Genomic DNA, 19907 nt, shown 5'->3' with positions numbered 1-19907 from the left:
ATTAGGTTGCCAATATTAAATGTCACATTATGTCAATGCTAAGTAACATGTACTAGGCTGTATGAGCAACTTCTGAAAGAGAAAAATTTAGGGAAAAACCTTTTCGGATCTTATTTATTTATTGTTTTGGTTTTTTATTTTTTTAAAATATACACAAGTTTTTTGTTTCGTTTAAAAATTGAAGAAAAAAAAGATAAAATTTCTGCAAGTAAATCTTGTGCACATTTTAAACTATAAAAAGACATAAACGGAAGGTTTTTGTCGAAAATGTTACAAAAAATTAAAGAAGTAAAGTGTTACAAAAAATAAAATAAAATAAAAGACATGGTAATGTTTTCATCGAAAATGTCTTATTTGTTCAACGAATCTGAAGCTTTTCAGTCACGATTGAACTCTAGAAAACACATTAATATGCAATCACATTGCAATGCAAGATGAAGAATTCAACTTCATCTCTCAAGACCTAATTTATACATGGGGGACTAAAGTTCATACTACTCACAAACACCCATAAGATTTGCATTCTTGATTATCCAAGGATGCTCCATTATCTTCTGAAGCGAGAGCCTTCTTGAGGAATCTTTTACCAGCAGCTGCACAAATTTACAGATAGCAGTAAGAAGAAGAACCAATCTTGGATATGAAAACATAGAAAGATATAATCATACCCGACTTATCAGATTTTTGGCATCTGAAGAAACAATAGGGGTAGGAGGGAAGCTCAGATCAACCTTTACTATTCTGCACAAATTTAAAATTTAAATACATTACATATATATTGGAAGTTATTTAGTTTGCTATATGAATGCCAGTCCCATGCCCTTCCATACCTTTTGAAGGTATCAGCTTGACTCTCAGCCTCAAATGGAGGAACACCATAGAGGAACTCATAACAAAGGATACCCAAAGTCCAATGATCAACTGTATAATCATGAGCTTTGTTTTCTACCATTTCCGGAGCTAGATAATCCAAAGTTCCACACATGGTTTGTCTTTTGCTTTTAGATTGTACAGACCAACCAAAGTCTGCAATCTTAAGACGACCCTGTAACCAAGCTATTATCAAACTAGTTTTACAAGTTCCCTCAAAACTCAAATATATAATTATATAATCAACTGACTAAAACTCATTCCCACGGTTTTCATTATATCTACAATAAAGATTATCAAAAAGTATCAAGAATGCTTAATATTATGAAGGGAACTGAATTCTTCGGACTATGGTATCATAATTGACACTGAAAAAAAATATAAACTAGTATATTATTAGCATTGGAAAAGGGCGATAAAAATAGGTAACAGAATAAAAAAATACCTCATGGTCAAGCAACAAGTTTTCAGGCTTGATATCCCTGTGAATAACATGCTTCTCATGACAATATGCCAATGCCTCTGTGAGGCTTAAAATGTACTAAAATATTCAAAATTGAAAAAAACAATAGTCAAGAATCAATATATACAAAGATTTACTTCAAAAAGATGTACAATTATAAACATGAGGAGTATATGATAATCACAACTTATACAAACAACATACTTGTGATCATTACAAGTAGGCATTGTTACGTATCTTTCCTCCACTATATCAGAATGTATTATTTCTAGGAAGTTTTGGCCCAAATATTGTTAAAAGGAGTAAAAACAGTTATTGAACGCTATTTGGGTGCGCATCAGAAACTATCAGACACATATCAGATATATGTAGGACATCAATGCTTTTCCATTTCTTAAGTATCTAAAGATATCTAGTTTTTGAAGAAAAGTTCTGCTCAGTTTCCCAATCAATCTCTGTAATTGGTTAACAAATTTTTTAAAACAAACTTCATATTCGATATCTAATTTTTCAAAAGAAAAGTTCTGCTCAAATTGTTAAAAAGCAGGAGGGCATCCAATATTAAGGAAAAGATTAATCAGGAAAGACAAACTTCATATTCTCATGTCATGAGCAATTATTCAAGTTTAAACCAAGTTCAAAACCAAACTCATGAATCATGATGGTAATTCTTCAAAATATGCATATACTCATCAAACTAATAAAGGATTACCGTTGCAGCTTGCTTCTCTGAGAAATGACCTTTTTTGCTAAGCTCCTTGTATAGCTCACCATTATGAGCGTATTCAAGAATCAAGTAAACACGTTCAGAATCATGAAACCAACCATGGAGACGCAAGATGTTTGGATGTTTAAGACTTATCTGTATCTCCATTTCCCTCCTTAGTTGATGCTGAATTCTATACTTTTCAAGTTGTTCCTTAAAGATAACCTTCAATGCAACCACGTATTTACTCTAAAAAAATAAAGTTCAGATAGTCAAAAAACTATTGGATCCCACTGATGATGAACTTGGAAATCCAATCATAAATTTGAAAATGTAAATAAATCGGGGACATTTAGAATAGCTTATTTTGACATATTTATAACATAACACGTATGTAAGTGTTCAAAAAGGTTTATAAAAAATAGCTTATGATATATTTATTACTTGTTTTAAGTTGACATTCACATCACAAGTCCCAATTATAACTTATGGAATCAACTTATTCAAAACAAATAGGTAATTTAGCCTCATTCTCTTAGTAAGTGTAGAAATAGCTTATATATATAGACTCTTATATGATAAGCTTTGTATAATACCTTAATTAAGCTATTTACGATATACTCCCTAAATATACATTACCATTGAAGAAAAATTCTATTAGCTATTTAGCTCTAGTCCTTGAAAATTCATTGCCTATATATACACTTGTGAATTGACATCAAAATGTCTTCTCCTCGTGATCTATTTGTACATATAATAAAGGCAAATGCTACCAAATGCCCCCAAAGACACTTGTTAAGAAACTAAACGTAGAAATATCAGTGTTGTCAAATGCTACCCATCTCATTGTTCTATTGTTAAGAGACTATTTGATTTTGATCTAAAAAGAAATATCCACGTTACATGCATCACATAAACAACACAGAGCTCTGGAAATTTTCGCAAAGTTCACAGCGAAACATTTTAAAATGCAAGTTCCAACGACTTAGCAAATTACCAATGAACTGTAAAGTAAGCAGCAAACAGACTCCTTTAAAATTGAAAGAAAAAACAATAAGCGTGCTAAGAAATTAGGTTTGTTAGGGGAATTTTGTGGGGAAGAGTGAATTGAATACCTTAACTTCTCTGGCGACATAGACTCTGCCGAATTTCCCTTTCCCGAGTGGTTTTCCGATCTCGAAGTCGTTGATGGACCATTCCCGTTTCGGATTTGAATCCATTTTTCAATTGTAACACGAAGACGAATAAATTGAATTCTAATCTAACAAAAATACAAATACAAGTTGGTGTTGAAAGAGATTTGGGAAGCAGAAGGAATCGTGCGAAGCGAATGTGACATTGCGGCGTGGTGGATTGACGACGTGCAGAAACAGAGCCGGGAACTGAGTGGCCAGTGCTGCGCTGAACGGCGGCGCGGCGAAGGGCCGTACGGTTGGGGAACGGCCCTATTGAGAGTGAGAGGGAAAATTAATTTTAAAAATTATTTTAATAAACAAGGCGCCATGTAAATTAACCTGGTTTAAGATTGTTGCCTACAAAATAGTTTTAAGGTTGGTTTAAAGATACTTTAATTCCAACTAATTTTAATTTTGATTTTGTTTAGGTAAAATTAAATATCTTCAATTTTAGTATTGACTTAAATTTTCAATTAAAAAAATATGAAATAACAAATAAATTACACATCATCTTTTCAATATCATATCAATGTTGATTGGAACACATCAACACTATCATATTGCATTGACATTCCATGTAGTTGTTTAATAGACCATTATCCTATATTTTAATATATATTTGTAATTTTAAAAAAGAAAATAACATACAACATTTTAATCATACTTCTTTTATTATTTGAAACATTTTTATAACTTGTTTAATTTTGAAAAGAAAAAAAAAAAAAATACCTCTCTAAAATATCTCTCTCAAACATATCCTAAATTTATTAATTTGGTAAAAATAATATGTAACTTTTCCCAATAAAAATTAGACTCACACAAATACATACAGACTAAATCGTTAATAGAGGCAAAAAGACTATTCGTTTTGCCTTTGTTCAAACTATCATGGAGAGAAGAAAAATATTTATAATACTTGAACATGGTAAGTGATGTGTGAATTATATTATCAATGAACTATGATTCCTATAATTTTTTTGAACTTGAAAATTGCTCTATTAGTTTATCACCGATGATTATTACAAGAAAATTGTATCAATGAAATAAAATTTTACAAAGAAAAAAGTGATTAACACAATTTTTATTATCTTAGAATAACAATATATATACTTACTATTACAATGATTGAAGTTGAAAATATCTTGTGTTTTCTTTATTTATGTAAGGATCAAATATAATATTTTACTTTTATAAATAGTTATTTATTAGATATTGATTGACATGTCATTGTCACGTGGAGTGTTAATGTGTCAACGTCATTAAATATGATGTTGACACATAACACTAATATCTTAAGTAGACGTGATGACATATATTTTGTTTACTGCATCATTTTTTTAATGGGCTACATATTTTGTGTGTTTGTGTTGATTAAACACATATTTAAATATTTTCAAAAAATTCTAAATTTAATTTGAAGTTTAATTTTTATGACACATCATTTTTTTTAATGATATGTAATATTTGACAACACTACATTGTTAATTTTGACTACTTAAACGGTCTGTTTGATGCATAGGATGTGATAGATACATGATAAGATATAAAACTTGATAAAAATAGGATATGATTGTGACAAAATAAACATTATCATATTTTCTATTTGATATATACATGATAATAATATTTTATTTTGTCATATATTTGATACACATCTCATTATAATATAATATATATTATATTTAAATAACAAAATATTACCTTTTTTTAAATTAACTTATTATATCTTAAATATTATAAATTAACAAAAAAAAAAACTAAAAAAATAAAAAAGTAATGAAATAATTTTATGTTTAAAACTATCCATTGACACTGTTAAATAAAAAAAATTAATTTTTTTTAGTAACCAACTAATTATATTCTATTTGTTAGAATGTAAATAAAGATATGATATATATTATATGTAAATGATCAAAATATCCTTATAAATAAATTATATTTATTTTAAAATATTAATTAATTTTCATATTTTTATAATTTTAAATACTAATTTATTAAACTATATAAAAAGATAAAACTATCAATGTAATAAAATCACAAACATTTTTTAAATTAATTATTAATATTTCATTTTTAAGTTGAATATTAAATTCTATTAATTTATTTTTATTTTTATATTTGATTTAGTTTTACATTTTTATATTTTAATTATATTTTATAATTTGTTTTCATATTTATATTTTTATTATATTTCAATTTTATATTACTATTCTTATCATATTTTGTTTATTTCTAACACAATTCATATTCAGGATAAAAATTTAAACTAAAAAGACACGATAGAATATAATTATGAATTAACTTATCGTATATTATTGATTATTCAAACACTAAATTTAAATATGATATGATAAATTATTAATATAATATCTTTTATCTTGTCAATCAATTAGACTCAGAGTAAATAAAATCTTTTTTTCTCTAATTCAATTAGAAACTTATTTTTTATGCATGTCTTTTTTATCAATGATGTAAAATTACATTTATTGATATTAGATTGCTAATCTAGAGTACTAAAAGTGGAATAGAATGACCGAGCCCCAAACTTATTTTGTCACTAATAATCATGATCCGCTATAAAAATAACCGAGACCCAAAATGGTGGGGGAAAATCATTAAACTTAGTGACAAAAACCATATATTTAAAAATATGGGCATCATTAAACTTAGTGACAAAAACCATATATTTAAAAATATGGGAATAAATCAAAATCATGTTTTAGTTAAAACAGAGAAATCGTACAATTTAAATATTTTTATTTTATATGAATATTTCCATTGAGAGATGTATCTATATTAAAAAAAAAAATTGGTAGAAATTAGTTGATTTATAGTTATTAAGTTGATTAAAGTATAAAAGACTGTGATTCAATTAGTTTAAAAATATAAAATGATATAAAAATATTTTTAATGAAAAATAAAATTTAAATCAACTAATGTTTAAAATTATAATTAGTAATTATTTTTTTTATTAATTTAAACTTTATTAAGTTTATATTTTTATTTATTTATTTAAGTAGCTTATTCATTTTAAATTATAATAAATAAATTATTTTCTTTAAAATATTTGTTATTAAAATTATTTTAAATTATATATATTTTATAAATTATTTACTAATTTATTTATTTTAAATAATAATAATTAAATAAATTATAAATAGTAAAAAATAATATTAACTACAGTAATAAAAGATAAATTAAATTAAGAAAGTAATAGTCTATTATATTAAAATCTACTTGAAATAGCTAGCTGAAAAACGATATAATTATAAATTTATAAATAAATGTTACCAAATAAATTTTATAATTTATAAAATAGAACTAATTTATTTGTCTACCAATCAAATAACATATTTACATTTGTCATATATAGAAGTCTATTTTGAAGAGATTATATAGAACTTTTCTCAATATAATAATAATTTATTTTTTGAAGAAAAATATATAGTGCAGTATTTTTAGCGTTATAGATTTATATTACGAATCTATCCTCTTATTTAAAATGTTGAATCTATCACTATTGTATCGAAAATATTATTTAATTTTGAATTCGGTGATCTTATTATAATTTTAGGGGGAATGAGAGAATATTGATAAAAATAAAATAATTTGAAATTAGAAAAATAGGAGTATAGAAAGAAAATAATGAAAATAGAGAATCCTCTGAGATTGCGTCATTAATTGATCCACTAGCAAAGTGGATAATGCCACGTCAAGGAACCAACTAACCCTAAAACAACGAAGTCGAAAATAAGAAGACCGCAATAAAAAATAAATAAAAAAACAATAAAAAAATGTTAGATCGCCCTCACCGGAATATTCCGAACGGACGGACAATATGAGAAGACACAAGATCATTTCCCGAAAACTATATATACCTCTTTCATTCTACTAATTTGCCCTAAAACCACTTCCTACAGCCGCAACATTGTTTCTCATCTCTACCAAACTCTCTTCACTTCTATGCCTCATGGCTAAGAGAAAGGGGTTTAGGGTTTCTCTTCTTTCCAATTGACTTTCCCTTTTCATCTAAATTCATGGGATCCGAGGCTTTTGGTAGACCTACACACTCAAATTCAATTCATTTCTCTAATTCATCATCTCAATTCCAAAATGGTTTGTTGCTTCTCATCCTTACTTCAAACTAATTTCGTTTTTTTTTTTGCTTCAAGTTTATTTACGTTAATTGATGTTGTTTTTAATTTTCAAAATAAAAATAAAAATTAATGTTGTTCTTCTTACCCTTGCATTTTTAAAATTTTTTTTATTCAATTAATTACTATATACTTGACTATCTCTGTCATTACTCATTAGTTTTGTGCTTTTGGTGTCTTTGTCTGTGCTATTTTGTTGTTTAATTGAGGATAATCTTCAACTTTATGAAATAAATAATATAAAATTATATTTGTTTCTTGACCTAATGTAAATTTCAAGGCTGGGGAAATAAAATTGCTGTGATAAATTAGACTTCATAATTTTTAATTTTTTGGTTTTTTTTATATAATTGATTTGTGTGTTATTCTGCTTCTCTGATGGGGATATTCGTGATTTTATCACCTTGATTACTGAAAACTAATCTACTCACGAGTGCTTCAAGTGTGGTCATGGTCAATATAGTGTTTTTATTTATTTATTAGTATCTATGGGTTTTATTCGACAGAAGGTTGAACTTGATGTTGCATAGGGACACATCTAGTTGTTTTTATGCCAGTTAATGGAGAGTATATAATATGCGTTGCATGCTGTATATGTATGTATGTTTGTTTTGTTTTTCAATTTTAGGGAGACTCACATGGTTTGGATCATGCATTTTACATTTTTTTGAGTTTTTCTTTGACAAAAATATTATACCATAAACCTATAAAATATAAAAACTTTCAACCCCGGGGATCGATCCATGGTCGCAGGGGAAACGGGATAACACTTATCCACTAGGTAGCTGTAAGATATTTATTCATTTTCAAAATCACAATATATGTACAATAAATTAATGTTACTACTATATCAATGAAAATAACGCTGTAGGGGCTATGGCACCTGCCCGGCCCTAAGAAGATCCGCCTGTTGTGTTGGGAGCCATGAGAACTCTGCCAACTGTTGGAGATGCTCGCTTTCACAAACAGTTGTTACTTTAAATGTCCGGGATATTCCTCCAGCACTACTTGGTAAATCTTTTGGGGGGTCCCACATACAGTTATTCATTTCATGTCTATCGCAGTGGTTGAATTATCCATTTTAGGATGTTTAGCGTATAATGTTAGTCTTCCTAACTTTGATATACTCGTCATCTTTTTGCTTTTCTATTGATTATTGCGTGATCTTATTTGGTCAATGATGTTGTGCCAGTTGTTGCAAATATGAAAACTTCTGCCGAGATTCCCTCCTGTAATGAATTTTTAAAGACTCCACTCTGTAAGAGTTCTAGTCAGCTTCCCCATCTCAAGGCCGAAGACTTATCAAAAAATGTGCTCAGTGGTAATGGTAAAAATGGGGCTCTAACTACTTCCAGAATAGAAGGTGTATCATTACAACGAAAATCAGCAAAATCTAGTAGGAGTAGCAGTTCATGTTCAAAACGGCCACGGATGTCCCAATCAGAAGATAATACGAGCCCTAATGGAACTGAAGACTCAAAGGATATTTCTGACAAGCATGGATCACATAATCCGAAGTGTGCTTCTCCAGGTATTATTTTACCCAAACAAACCCCAAAAAACCAACAGTGGCTTTCTGTCTACATGCTCTGAACTTGTTTTCCCTTGATAAACTTTTGGTATAGAGAAAAGTCATTTACCGAAGCAAAAGAGCATTAATAGCAAGCGTGGTGATAAGAAGAGCTTTAAAGTGCCCTCTGCAAAGGCTAAATTTGAGTCATCGTCTATGAAAGCAGGCACATCAGTCTTCAGTTCTGCTGGAGGAGCGAACAACTTTTTTGGTATGTTTTTTTTTTGTTGGTAATTGGTATGTAATATAATGTAATGTAATTATTAGGGCCATTTCTCTCTCTCTCTCTGTAAATCTCCTGTAGTTTCCCTTTCTTCACGAATTTTTCATTCATGTATTTATTTACTTTGCTTTTATCATATGGTGATTGAATGTACATAGCTGCGGATTTAACCCTTTTTTATCTGAATTATAAGTTTGTGTTTTAGAGCATTAATTATTCAGGCTATTCCATTTAATCTCTATGAAAAACCATCTAAAGTTGTCTAATTGTATTATTTTTCAAAGACTAACACAGTTGGGGCTCTGTTATTAGCAGCGGCGTCAATCCCAGATAGCGAATGACCCAAAAAATGCTATACGGAGCAAAGAGTGGGATGGTTGATATTTTCAATCTTTTACATAATTTATACTATATTAGTGAGAGGGTGAAAAATGACAGTAGGGGTGAAGCAGAGTGAGAGGAGAAGCCAAATGCTTTTATGGTGCTTTTAAATTGAAAATATCTGAAATTACCCCAATCAAGAGCGCTAACGATTAAATTTTAAGGACGTTTTGGAATTTGTTATCTCATAATGGTGTTGTTTGATCCATGTTGCCGACCCTACTTATTGGGACAAGGCTTGGTTGTTGTTTTTGTTGTTTAATTCTTTGCCCTTGTTAAAATTTACACTGTCGTATATTTTTGGTTTAATTACAATTTACAGTATAAATTTCTGAGCCAACTTTTTATGCGAGCATATAAAAATAATGGCTTCCTAATTATGATTTTATACCACCTACCTATAATGCCTGATAGTTAGTATCTAAGCTTACGTGCAGCCATACATCAGCAAATGATGTGTTCTTCTAATCTGTCATCCCATCATTAACCTACAATTCCAAGTAACAAATCACTCTTTTGTTTTTTATGATAGTAATGTTTAAAAGTGATGCTATCTACCTGAATCTTTTTTTTAATGATTTGTTGCTGCAATTACTGAGTAGAGTTTAAATTAACTTCAACGGACTTTTGGAAACTATTTGCTAGGTTTATATGGTCTGAAACATGATTTTCATGATGTCACAAAGCTCGTGGATGAGCCCCCGTTAGAAGAACTCCTTAAGGGCACTTTTGACTGCCCCACTATAAGCAAAGATAAAGGGAAGAAAACATCAAACAATGGAAGTTTTTTGAGTTCAGTTAGAAAGGCTTGTTGTATCCTTCAGTTCCCAAAACCTGTTCAGTCTCAAAATATGGAGGTGGACTACTCTCCCAACAAGAAAATGTCCACTTTCCAATTTAGTTCAGTTTGTGCAGTAGAAAGTGCTGTTAATGTGGATAAAGAGAAGTCTTGCGCAACAGATACGTCTTCATGTCAGAAGGTTAGTATTAAATTGTTTCAAGTATACATTCAGTTTCTGTTATAAGAAAATAAATTTTTTGAATTTTGTGGACTGCCCATGAAGGCTGTGTCATTTGATCACTAAAAGGAACTTACTACTTGTGCTTGATCATTTATGCAAAGTAACTTGCTTCTACATATGATTGATCTGTATATAATGTAAATGTGATTTTGTACTCACTAGTGCTTGACATCCAGGATCTCTGTAGCAAAACAGAATGTACAGCTAGTCCGCTTGACTTTCCATTTTGTCAACCTAAGGATGTATTAGAACGGATTGCACTACATCCATTCCGAGATTTTGAGTCTTTGCTGATTGATGTCTCCAAACCTGCGATTAGCACAAAGAATAGTAATGATCTACGTTCGGGCAAGCAGGTATCTCGTCGACCAAGCTTGCCAGCCTTCCCATGGTCACATGCTTTTGGTGGCCATTGTAGAACTAATTCTGACACAGCTAAGTTATCAACCAGTAGAAGTACATGTCAAGGTAAATGGGCAAGGATAGGTGTCATTGCTAGCTCTACGGATATTGATCGCAGTTCGTTCACGAACTTTGATTCATTCAGTTATGATCAGAGCCTTGTCCCTTCATCTGGAAATTCAGACAACAAAGTTTTTCAATCTTTGTTTGCTAATCTTCCTTTTCGTCGGTTGGATTCGTCGTCTCCCATAACTTGTTCTAAAGATTTTCAGGTTGATACAGGTAATAATCATCTTAAGCTACCTGAATTTTTAACTTGTTATCTCTACTTTTTCTTCGGTTGAACTACATGTCCACCCCCAGCTTTGGCACTCATTATCATAATTAAAAGGAATCGACCTATGTTCCGTCAATAATTTTAGTCCATAGCAGATGACTAAGGTGTCCAACAAAAACGTACATTGAGAATTGAGGGGACGGACAAAAAACATAAATTGAAATCTCCTATTCATGTTATGTTAGTGCAGAGAGACTAGTATGACGTCACATGTCAAGGTTGAGGACGAAACTTTCTGTTTAGTCTTCTCCCTTCTCTCCTCTCTCCCTTCACTTTCTCCCTTTTGGAGTCATCTGACAGATCTCAGTCAATTCGTAGGCCAAGTTTAATGCAAAGAAAATTGTATATTGTTATTGAGTAAAACACATTTTTTGCTAGTGGACACTTGTCTGAATAATTATGTACATGGTGTTTTCTTTTAGAAGTTGCTTTTTTAGCAAGACCTTCTGCTTATCATTTTTGTTTGCAGCAGATGAACGTTGCCCAACAGTATTAGCTGCTGCACAAACTCTCTGTGAAATTAAAACTCACCCAATTAGGCAGAGCTCAGATGGAATTTTGAGATGGCAAAGGAAAACTTCGCATAAGGCCATGAAAGCTTGCTATTTTAACTCCAACGAGAAACTTGAAGACGTCCCTTCAACGGCAGTTTCAGTGGTTCGATCTGACAAGGTGGCCAGGAGAGTGGAGCAGATAATGCCATCAAAGAAGCCAAAGCTTTCGACCATCGATAATAAGAATAGCAGTCACTCCAATAATGTGAAGAAAGGAGCCTGTCCATGGCCAACTTCAAAATCAGGTAGATCATTACCCAGTAAACTAGTTAGGGACTCAAATGTAGAAAACAAACGGACAAATTCGAGCATCGTAAAGCAACATTGTATGATGATGCCCCCACCTCCAAGGGATTTGGATAAGGCTTATGATGGTGGTCAACATCAAGTTGGAAAATTAGTATTGATGGATTGGAAAAGGGGAAGGGACAAGTCAGATTGATCAATCCTTATTGACTGTAGACTCATCAGCAACTAGGAGCTGTTGTGTGATTAGCAAATGTTTAGGTTATTGAAAGGCTGCTTGTTGTATATATTTATTATGCTGTGACTGCAAGCCTGCAATGAATTTGTTGCTAGGGTCATGTCCAAGGGCAAACATGATTCAGATGTTGTAACATTAAACACAGTTGTATAAAACAGCATAATTCATTGCTTACTGGGGAGGAACATGTATTGAGACGAGGATATCTCCTTTTTGTCCGATTGTATGGGTGCGTGCGTGCGTGTGTAGAATTGCGTTACAATGACAGAATACCTTTTTTCGTGCAATGTATACCCCTTAGCAATGACTGGGGTATTTGTGCGTTACATAGGGAACTATGAACAGTTTTAATTGCATGTTCGGTTTTATTTATGTTTGTTTATATTTTTGGAGAAGGGAAAATTGATTATAGAGATGCATAATTAATTATGACATGTTTTGTTGTTATGAGTAGAGCTAAAATTTGGAGTTTTTTCATTTAGAATCAATTTTTACTCGTAAATTTGTTATTGAACTCATTTTTATTTAACTTAAATCATTTAAACTTAAATTTTATCAGAAATAATTTTATTCATTCAGAATTAATTTTGGTGAAAGTTGAACCAAACACACTAAAATGTTTACAGCTGGGATTGCAATCAGTTACAAATGAATTCATAAATAGCTTGCATTTGTCATTTTTTCAATGGTATGTGAGATAATAACATATAGAAAGTACAAATTGAAAATGTATTATTATCCTATCTGAATTATGTTATGAAAACATTTGATCCAGTAGCAAAACAAGTGCCATGGCAAACCCAGGATCAAACCCAGGATAAACAATCAACTGAAAAATATCAATCCCAAAAGAAACATATTTAGTATCAGCTTCCTTTCTTTTGATTTCAGCTAGAGTATTCTTATACTCATCCAACACCTTACACGTTCTGTTTGCATAAGAACCTTCAACTGTAAACGCCGCGTGTCGTTTACACGAATCCGAAGTTACACGGTAGACGTATGCCTGTACATTGGGATTGCCGTTTAATATATTCACACTCTTCCTTACGCAACAAACTGGAGAACTCTTTCTTGACCGACTCAATTTACATGTTCTCCTCGTACAATGCTTCCCTATCTTTTCCCCTTTATACACATTCCAGCTATCTACTAATCCAAGCTTCTGCAATCAAATCATAGTAACATTATTATTATATTTTTTTATTAAGACTACATTCTATATAACATAATAATAACATCATAAATATGAATGAATTTTTTGTTATAATCAGGAGTTTAGCGGTGTTAGTGTTCTTGTAAAATTAAACTCTATAATTATTTCTCAGAAAACAAAAAAAGACACTACAATTCATTATCTTTTATGAATTGAAAATACTCTTTTTCTCTTGTGATCCATGGCTTTATCATTACGTGAATTACAAACAAGGAAGTAAATAAAGAGTCTCTTTGTTAAAAATTATTTTTCGGAAGTAAATAAATTATTTCTGAAAATAATCTAAAAAGTAAATTATTTTTTATAATAGGCTTAAAAAATGTGACGTTCATTGCTGTACACAAACACAACAATTATTTTAAAATCTATAATAAAAATCTCTAAATTATTAAATACCACATTATTTTTTTTATAATTCTAATAAAATAGAACATAAATCTCAACAATAATTGTTTAGTTTGAATAGAACAATAGTTGAATCAATTTATATATGAATGAATTGCAACAAAATATCACCCAGACTGGAATGCAAATTATGGAATAGTGGATGTATAATTATAAACATGTATTGTATGAAGTAATTAAGGCTAAAAGCAATAGAAAAGAAAGATGAAGGGGGAAGTGATACCCTATGGCGGCGCATGGTGAGAAGAGAATTTCCTGAAGCATCCATAAGAATGACTTCATGGGGGTGCAAGGAGTAATTATCAACACGATACACAAGGTTTCCATCTGAATCAATCACAGTGAATCCTTTACAATTCATTAAAAGTGATTTTTTCCAAACAGTTAGTGTTGTGCACAAATTTCCTTCTGTTACAATAGGATATTTGTTTCTCTCCAACACCAAATCATGCTCACCTTCGTTTTCCTGGTGAACAACTGCTCTAGACAAAAACTTGAACCTAGGAAACACCCTCATGTCTATGTTTCTTTCACTTCTTCAACCCTTACTTTGTTTTTGTGTTGTTATTTAACAATGTCTAAATGGCTACTTAGCTAGACACTATGTTTCAGGGGATTATTTCCTTAATGTTATTATATTATTTATATCAACAATGTATGCGTGTTCACACGTATTGCGTTTCAATTTTTTCAAAGGAATAATTAATAAGTTGACGCAAGTTGGTCCACAATGCTTATAGAGTGGAGTCTAGCTAGTGTGGACTATAGTAGCTATTAAGCACACGGGATCTTTTGTGAAACAAGAATAGTTATTACTTATTGATATGTAATGTTTTTATTACTCTCTAATTGGTTAAGACCACATGCATTGTGCTTCTTCACCTATTTTGCTTTTTAGATTTGTTCTTCCACACTTGGTTTTTAGAAGCATTAATAAAGGAGCTTTAGCAACAACTTGAGCTAATAAATAAGGATACAACTTGAGCTGTGACTATCAAGACATGCCTAATGTGTAGTTCTTTGGACTAAGAGCGATAGACAAATAATTTCCACACTACATTTTTATTCAAAGTATTTATGTTTTAGAAAGGTAGATTCGGTAATTTATATTTTGTTCAATATTCGTATTTTTATTTATTTTTTTATTTTTTATTCATTCGTTAAATTCCAACAACTTTTCTTTAATTTGGTACATTAATTTATTAGATATTTTCTTTTAAATAAAAGTTTTTTCACCAACCTCATTGATTCACATACATCAATAAAATAAGTCCTTTGACTATTATTTTATTATAAATATATTTTATATAAAGAGACATGTCATCTTAATTTAAATTCGATAATATTTTAAACAATGAAACTATTTTCAGGAGAGAGTCAATCACGATTTGTTTGATGTCAAACACTTCTAGTGATTTCTTAATTAATTTGCACTTCTAAATACAATTTACACACTCTTATATGTTATTTAATGTATTTTTAACATTTTTAAATAGATATTATGACCTTTAATTATATTTTTATTTAATTTTTTAAATTGATAATAACTTATAAATTAATTCTCGTGAACAACAAATAACCATTCAAAATTATCAAATAGAAGTATTAGTTTAAATTTTAAAACATTTTTTTAATAAGGATAGCTTTTTTCATTTCACATAATATATATTTTATTTTATTAGCTTATCAAACATATAAAATAAAATTGTTTTGTAATCAGTGATATTTTTTGTTTAATTTAGATTTATAAAATTATTTTGTACTTATTTATTTTTTTTTTATTTTAAAATTTAAAAGTGTTCTAGTTAGTTTTGGAAAATAATATGTTATTGTCTTATTAAAGTAATTTTGTTATTTAAATTTGATTTAATGTGACAAAAAATATGATATAATATAATAAAATAATATTATATTAATTCTTATCACAACATTTAACACATAGTAGAGTAATAGAGTAATGTTATCATTATCCAATTTTATTTTCTTATCTTGTCTCAATTTTATCTTAACCGAACTCTCTTTGTTATTACCTTTTTAAAAAATTGAAGTAATTTATTACTAATCAAATACATGTTAGAACTGCTCTGAAATCCGAGGCATTATATCTAGTCTTATGAAAACTATCCACCACTTATTTAGAGTGGAGCTCAAAATCCACATTATCTAGTTCTAAGTAATGAACCCAATTAATAGCTGATACCAAATCGCACACTTCGCCTTCACTTTGCTTTACTTAAAACAAAACTACCAATGACGCGTCAATATTACATTTAAATTTGTTAGAGGTTGGTTTAGCAACATAGACAACATAGGATTCCCAGGTTTGATGTCCTGTTGCAGCTGCTACATCAACTGCGCTTTCATCCAATAAACTAACAAAGTTGTCTTGCACACCACAATTTAAATATGCTAATAGATCATATTAGACATTTATTTTACTACGTTAATTTAAAATAGAAATTTAAATATATTTAATAGATCATACCAAACATTTAAATTGATTAAACTCAACTAAAAAATAAATTTATGATAAGTAATATATCAGACTCATGCTTAATTTTTTTATCATGTCAAAATTGAACTTAGTCTTAGAAAGTCTTGTTCATCTATTTGCAACACTAATTACCAAGGGTTGAATTTACCAAATGTACAACAAGTTCTGAAAACATTAAAAATAACAAGATTTTGACAAAGGATAGGAATTAGAAATAACAAGTTGATATTCGATTAAACCAAGAATTAGAACAGTAAAAAAGTAAGAGAGTCGACGTCGACACATTTATTTATGGATGAGAATTGGGGAGAGATATTTCGAGATTCAACGAGAAGCAGTGACGCGTGGGGCGGCAAGGCGTAATAACAATCCAAGACACTATTTTCTTGTTTTCAAAGGTAATTGGTTTGTTTATACATGTTTTCTTGGCTCTATCCGCAGCAATGTATTTATAAATAATTAATATTATTTTAATATCAAATTTGAAGGACACAAATAAAATATTGATATATTAAATTTGTGTCTTTGTGTTCTAATAATATTATTTTTTATAAATCTTAAAAGAAAAAAAAAAGACTTGAAATTGGAATTACGTTAGAAGGGCGAGATCAAATTTGTAATGTTCTAAATTGAATTTTCTTATTAAATTAATTTCATTACCATACAAATTAAAACGAAAGACATTAGACATCAATGTCAAGAGAAGATAAAAAGGACTGACCGACCACTCTCAAGCAGAGGGACCTTGTGCCGTTTGACAGCGAAAGCAAAGTGTTTGTTTTTTAGGTACAACTTAGTGTTTCTTTTTCAGTAGTGAATTGATGTTTTTATTAGATGAAGTTTAAAATGTATTTGAAAAATTATAAATGATTTATACAAACATTTAATAAAAATTAACTACGTATGTAAATTTGTAAGTCATGTCTATACATTAATATTTATTTCACTTGCAAATTTATTTGTATAGTTAATTTTTAATGAATGTTGTATAAATTATCCACAATAATTAAAGGTAGGATAGACAAAATCTTTTTATTACAATATTTTTAGAATTTAAATTTAATGTATTTTGTGCAATAATGCATCTCAAACACCCGGTTTTAAATTAACGAGATCATCTAAAGTTAATTTTATTATTTTGTAATTTAAATCGTCCGATTTGACGGCTAAGATTGTAAATAGCATACTACTGTGCATTTATTATAGAAGCCAATTCTTATTCTTTTTTAAGGCGTCTATATTATTTTAAGAAGAAAATAATTTTATTAACCAACACATAATCCAAGCAGAAGACTTGATGAGATAAGTGAAGCAAAGATTATACAATTAGTAGTATATCATGTAAGCACAAAATGATTCAATCTCATGTTATATACTCACTCCCCCGTTCTACAATCAACGATTAATTTATATAAAAAAAATGTCTTAAAATTGATATCTATTTTTCATTAATACTAATACTATATACATTATTTTTAATTTAATATTTTTTACTTTGTCTAAATGATAATGGTAAATATACAAATGCATGATAAAAATATTTTGTACAAATATTTTATACATTATCATGATAAAAAAATTTATACTATTAACATATCACAATTATTTATAAACATTAATTTAGATATAATTATTATAAAAATTAAATATTATAACGGTTGTAATTCATCCACTACTTTAACGTCATTGACTAGATTACTAGATTATTAGTCAATATATTAATCTTTTAAAGATCTATACAATTTGATAATTGTTTAAAATAAGTAAATTGTCTTTTACGTTAGATTTATTTTTAAAATTAAGCATTATTGATATTCTTTTACATTTATAAATAAAAAATTTATGTTACATCTTTTAATTGTTTTGAATGTTTCAAATCTTTTGTCTTTGAAAAAGTATTTCTCCGATTAGAAATATAATTAAAAATGAGTTAAAAAAAATAATGTATTTAATTTTAATTTTAAATTAAATATATTAAATTTTATTGATATAATAACTAGTGGTTGTACAGTGTTTCAGATAAAGAGATAAGAATTTGGTTTTGATTCTCAAAAATAGTGACTATTGTGCTTCATAAACAAATAATCTTCTCATTACTTTTTTAATATTTATGGTCTATTTTAGAGATTCTTGATTCATGTTCAGTGAAAATTTCTTATTTAAATCGATATAAGTAATTGGTGGTGCTAGTATAATTCACGGTTCTATCGTAACATACATATAGTTAATGAACAACATTTGACTGAAATTTATAATTTTGCTTATTTTCCAATTTTATTATCTATTTTTTAAATTAAATAGTCATGATTATACATATTGTGAAAACAAATCTATTTTTAATATTATACTATCTATCACCCTCATTTATAAATAAATCCAAGTAATTTCAACGTTTACTATTTGTTTGTGTTCTATTTGCTCATTGAAATTACGTACATTTAACTTTTTGTTATTGTTTAAATTCAAGTACAACAAACAAAGTGATAAAAGACCCTCGGAACCTGTCGTTTAATAAACGACGGTCATTCATCCTAATGAGGTCTAATAAATAATTAATTTTATTTCATTCTTTTTTATTTACAATATTATTTTGTTAATTATGATTGTTCGTTGATATTTTCAAGAGAAAATCCGAGTTTGTCCAGAATGGTATAAACTTTGGAGAAGGGAGATAAAGCATCGATTCGCATTGATAAAGACAATACTAGCAAGGTTACTTGAGTGGACAACTGATCAAAATGTAATTCTTACTTACAAAGGTGATAATTATTTTCAACTTAATTATCCTTAATATCCTTGGGAATGGTATTACTTATGTTACCCGAAAAAGACTTCTAAAAAGTTATTGGTATAAATTTGTATGTAATAATAACTTTTAGCATTATATGATTTTGTGAATAATGTTTTGTCTTTGATTGGTGGGTGGTATACGTGCCAAATTGAATTTTTAAACATATGGGCCTTCAACAATTTGGTAGCCCAACTTCAAGTGATACATGTGCCCCAACAAGATTACGATGAATATGAAACAAAATGGAAGGGGATTGTTAATTCCACCCCTCATTTTTGCTCACAATGGGTAAAATGCACTATTGGAAGAGAGAATCCGGTAAAACAACGAATTTTGAGAACCAATGGAAGGGCCACAAATGATTCACCAATTAAGCCAATTCACACTCATATGCTATATATTATGTGTACGTGGGTAGCAAGCTGATAATTTGTTATTTGCTGCAGTTGCTTTTGGAAATGGTTATGCTTATGGATACTAATGTGTAAAGCTCATGGATGAAATTTTTTAAAGAGATATGTTGTCGAATTGCAGTGAAACAAAGAGATCTAATTTTTCATTTGAGAAAATATTCAACTTGGTCATTGACTTTGTTAAGTTGTATCAATCTAGTCTTTCACTTTGTCAAAATTTTAAAATAGTCTATAACGTTAATCAGAT

General features: G+C 29.1%; 3 protein-coding genes across 6 annotated transcripts; 1 reads left to right on the top strand and 2 right to left on the bottom strand.

The window, feature by feature from the left end:
• Nucleotides 1–296: 296 nt before the first annotated feature.
• On the bottom strand, nt 297–3560 carry LOC101512654 (serine/threonine-protein kinase Aurora-3-like). Its single transcript, XM_004503610.4, has 6 exons — nt 3155–3560; nt 2046–2288; nt 1316–1411; nt 831–1045; nt 669–741; nt 297–593 (listed from the first exon to the last, which is right to left on the bottom strand). Exons 1-6 carry the CDS (start codon nt 3257–3259, stop codon nt 495–497), a joined length of 831 nt encoding a protein of 276 aa, XP_004503667.1. The 5' UTR covers nt 3260–3560; the 3' UTR covers nt 297–494.
• A 3444-nt stretch (nt 3561–7004) lies between these two features.
• On the top strand, nt 7005–12560 carry LOC101512093 (uncharacterized). 4 transcript variants are annotated; one of them, XM_012716731.3, is made up of 7 exons: nt 7005–7330; nt 8240–8379; nt 8561–8899; nt 8994–9149; nt 10188–10522; nt 10741–11248; nt 11773–12560. In XM_012716731.3, the coding sequence occupies exons 3-7, from the start codon at nt 8572–8574 to the stop codon at nt 12297–12299; spliced, it is 1854 nt and encodes a 617-aa protein (XP_012572185.1). In that variant the 5' UTR covers nt 7005–7330; nt 8240–8379; nt 8561–8571; the 3' UTR covers nt 12300–12560. The 4 variants fall into 4 exon arrangements, with proteins under 4 accessions (XP_012572185.1, XP_027191460.1, XP_004503665.1 ...); XM_027335659.2 differs by having other exon boundaries at nt 8240–8470; XM_004503608.4 differs by lacking the exon at nt 8240–8379.
• Nucleotides 12561–12943: 383 nt separating this feature from the next.
• Nucleotides 12944–14591, bottom strand: LOC101511779 (protein LURP-one-related 17). Its single transcript, XM_012716653.3, has 2 exons — nt 14186–14591; nt 12944–13506 (listed from the first exon to the last, which is right to left on the bottom strand). Exons 1-2 carry the CDS (start codon nt 14477–14479, stop codon nt 13096–13098), a joined length of 705 nt encoding a protein of 234 aa, XP_012572107.1. The 5' UTR covers nt 14480–14591; the 3' UTR covers nt 12944–13095.
• Nucleotides 14592–19907: the final 5316 nt, after the last annotated feature.

Source organism: Cicer arietinum, chromosome 6 (assembly GCF_000331145.2).
Source record: "Cicer arietinum cultivar CDC Frontier isolate Library 1 chromosome 6, Cicar.CDCFrontier_v2.0, whole genome shotgun sequence".
NCBI classification, from domain to species: domain Eukaryota; kingdom Viridiplantae; phylum Streptophyta; class Magnoliopsida; order Fabales; family Fabaceae; genus Cicer; species Cicer arietinum.
The sequence above is the reverse complement of the archived record's forward strand: the minus strand, read 5'-3'. Positions and strand labels throughout refer to the sequence as shown.

What these genes read in the sequence shown, in the direction of transcription:
- LOC101512654 (XM_004503610.4), bottom strand. Translation starts at nt 3,259, where the DNA reads ATGGATTCAAATCCGAAACGGGAATGGTCCATCAACGACTTCGAGATC. An exon ending in CAGAGAAGCAAGCTGCAACG is followed by an intron (nt 1,412 to 2,045) that starts GTAATCCTTTAT and finishes TGAATATTTTAG; the next exon opens with TACATTTTAAGCCTCACAGA. An exon ending in CAAGCTGATACCTTCAAAAG is followed by an intron (nt 742 to 830) that starts GTATGGAAGGGC and finishes AAATTTGTGCAG; the next exon opens with AATAGTAAAGGTTGATCTGA.
- LOC101512093 (XM_004503608.4), top strand. Translation starts at nt 7,252, where the DNA reads ATGGGATCCGAGGCTTTTGGTAGACCTACACACTCAAATTCAATTCAT. An exon ending in AGGAGCGAACAACTTTTTTG is followed by an intron (nt 9,150 to 10,187) that starts GTATGTTTTTTT and finishes ACTATTTGCTAG; the next exon opens with GTTTATATGGTCTGAAACAT. An exon ending in AGATTTTCAGGTTGATACAG is followed by an intron (nt 11,249 to 11,772) that starts GTAATAATCATC and finishes TTTTGTTTGCAG; the next exon opens with CAGATGAACGTTGCCCAACA.
- LOC101511779 (XM_012716653.3), bottom strand. Translation starts at nt 14,479, where the DNA reads ATGAGGGTGTTTCCTAGGTTCAAGTTTTTGTCTAGAGCAGTTGTTCAC. An exon ending in TCACCATGCGCCGCCATAGG is followed by an intron (nt 13,507 to 14,185) that starts GTATCACTTCCC and finishes ATTTGATTGCAG; the next exon opens with AAGCTTGGATTAGTAGATAG.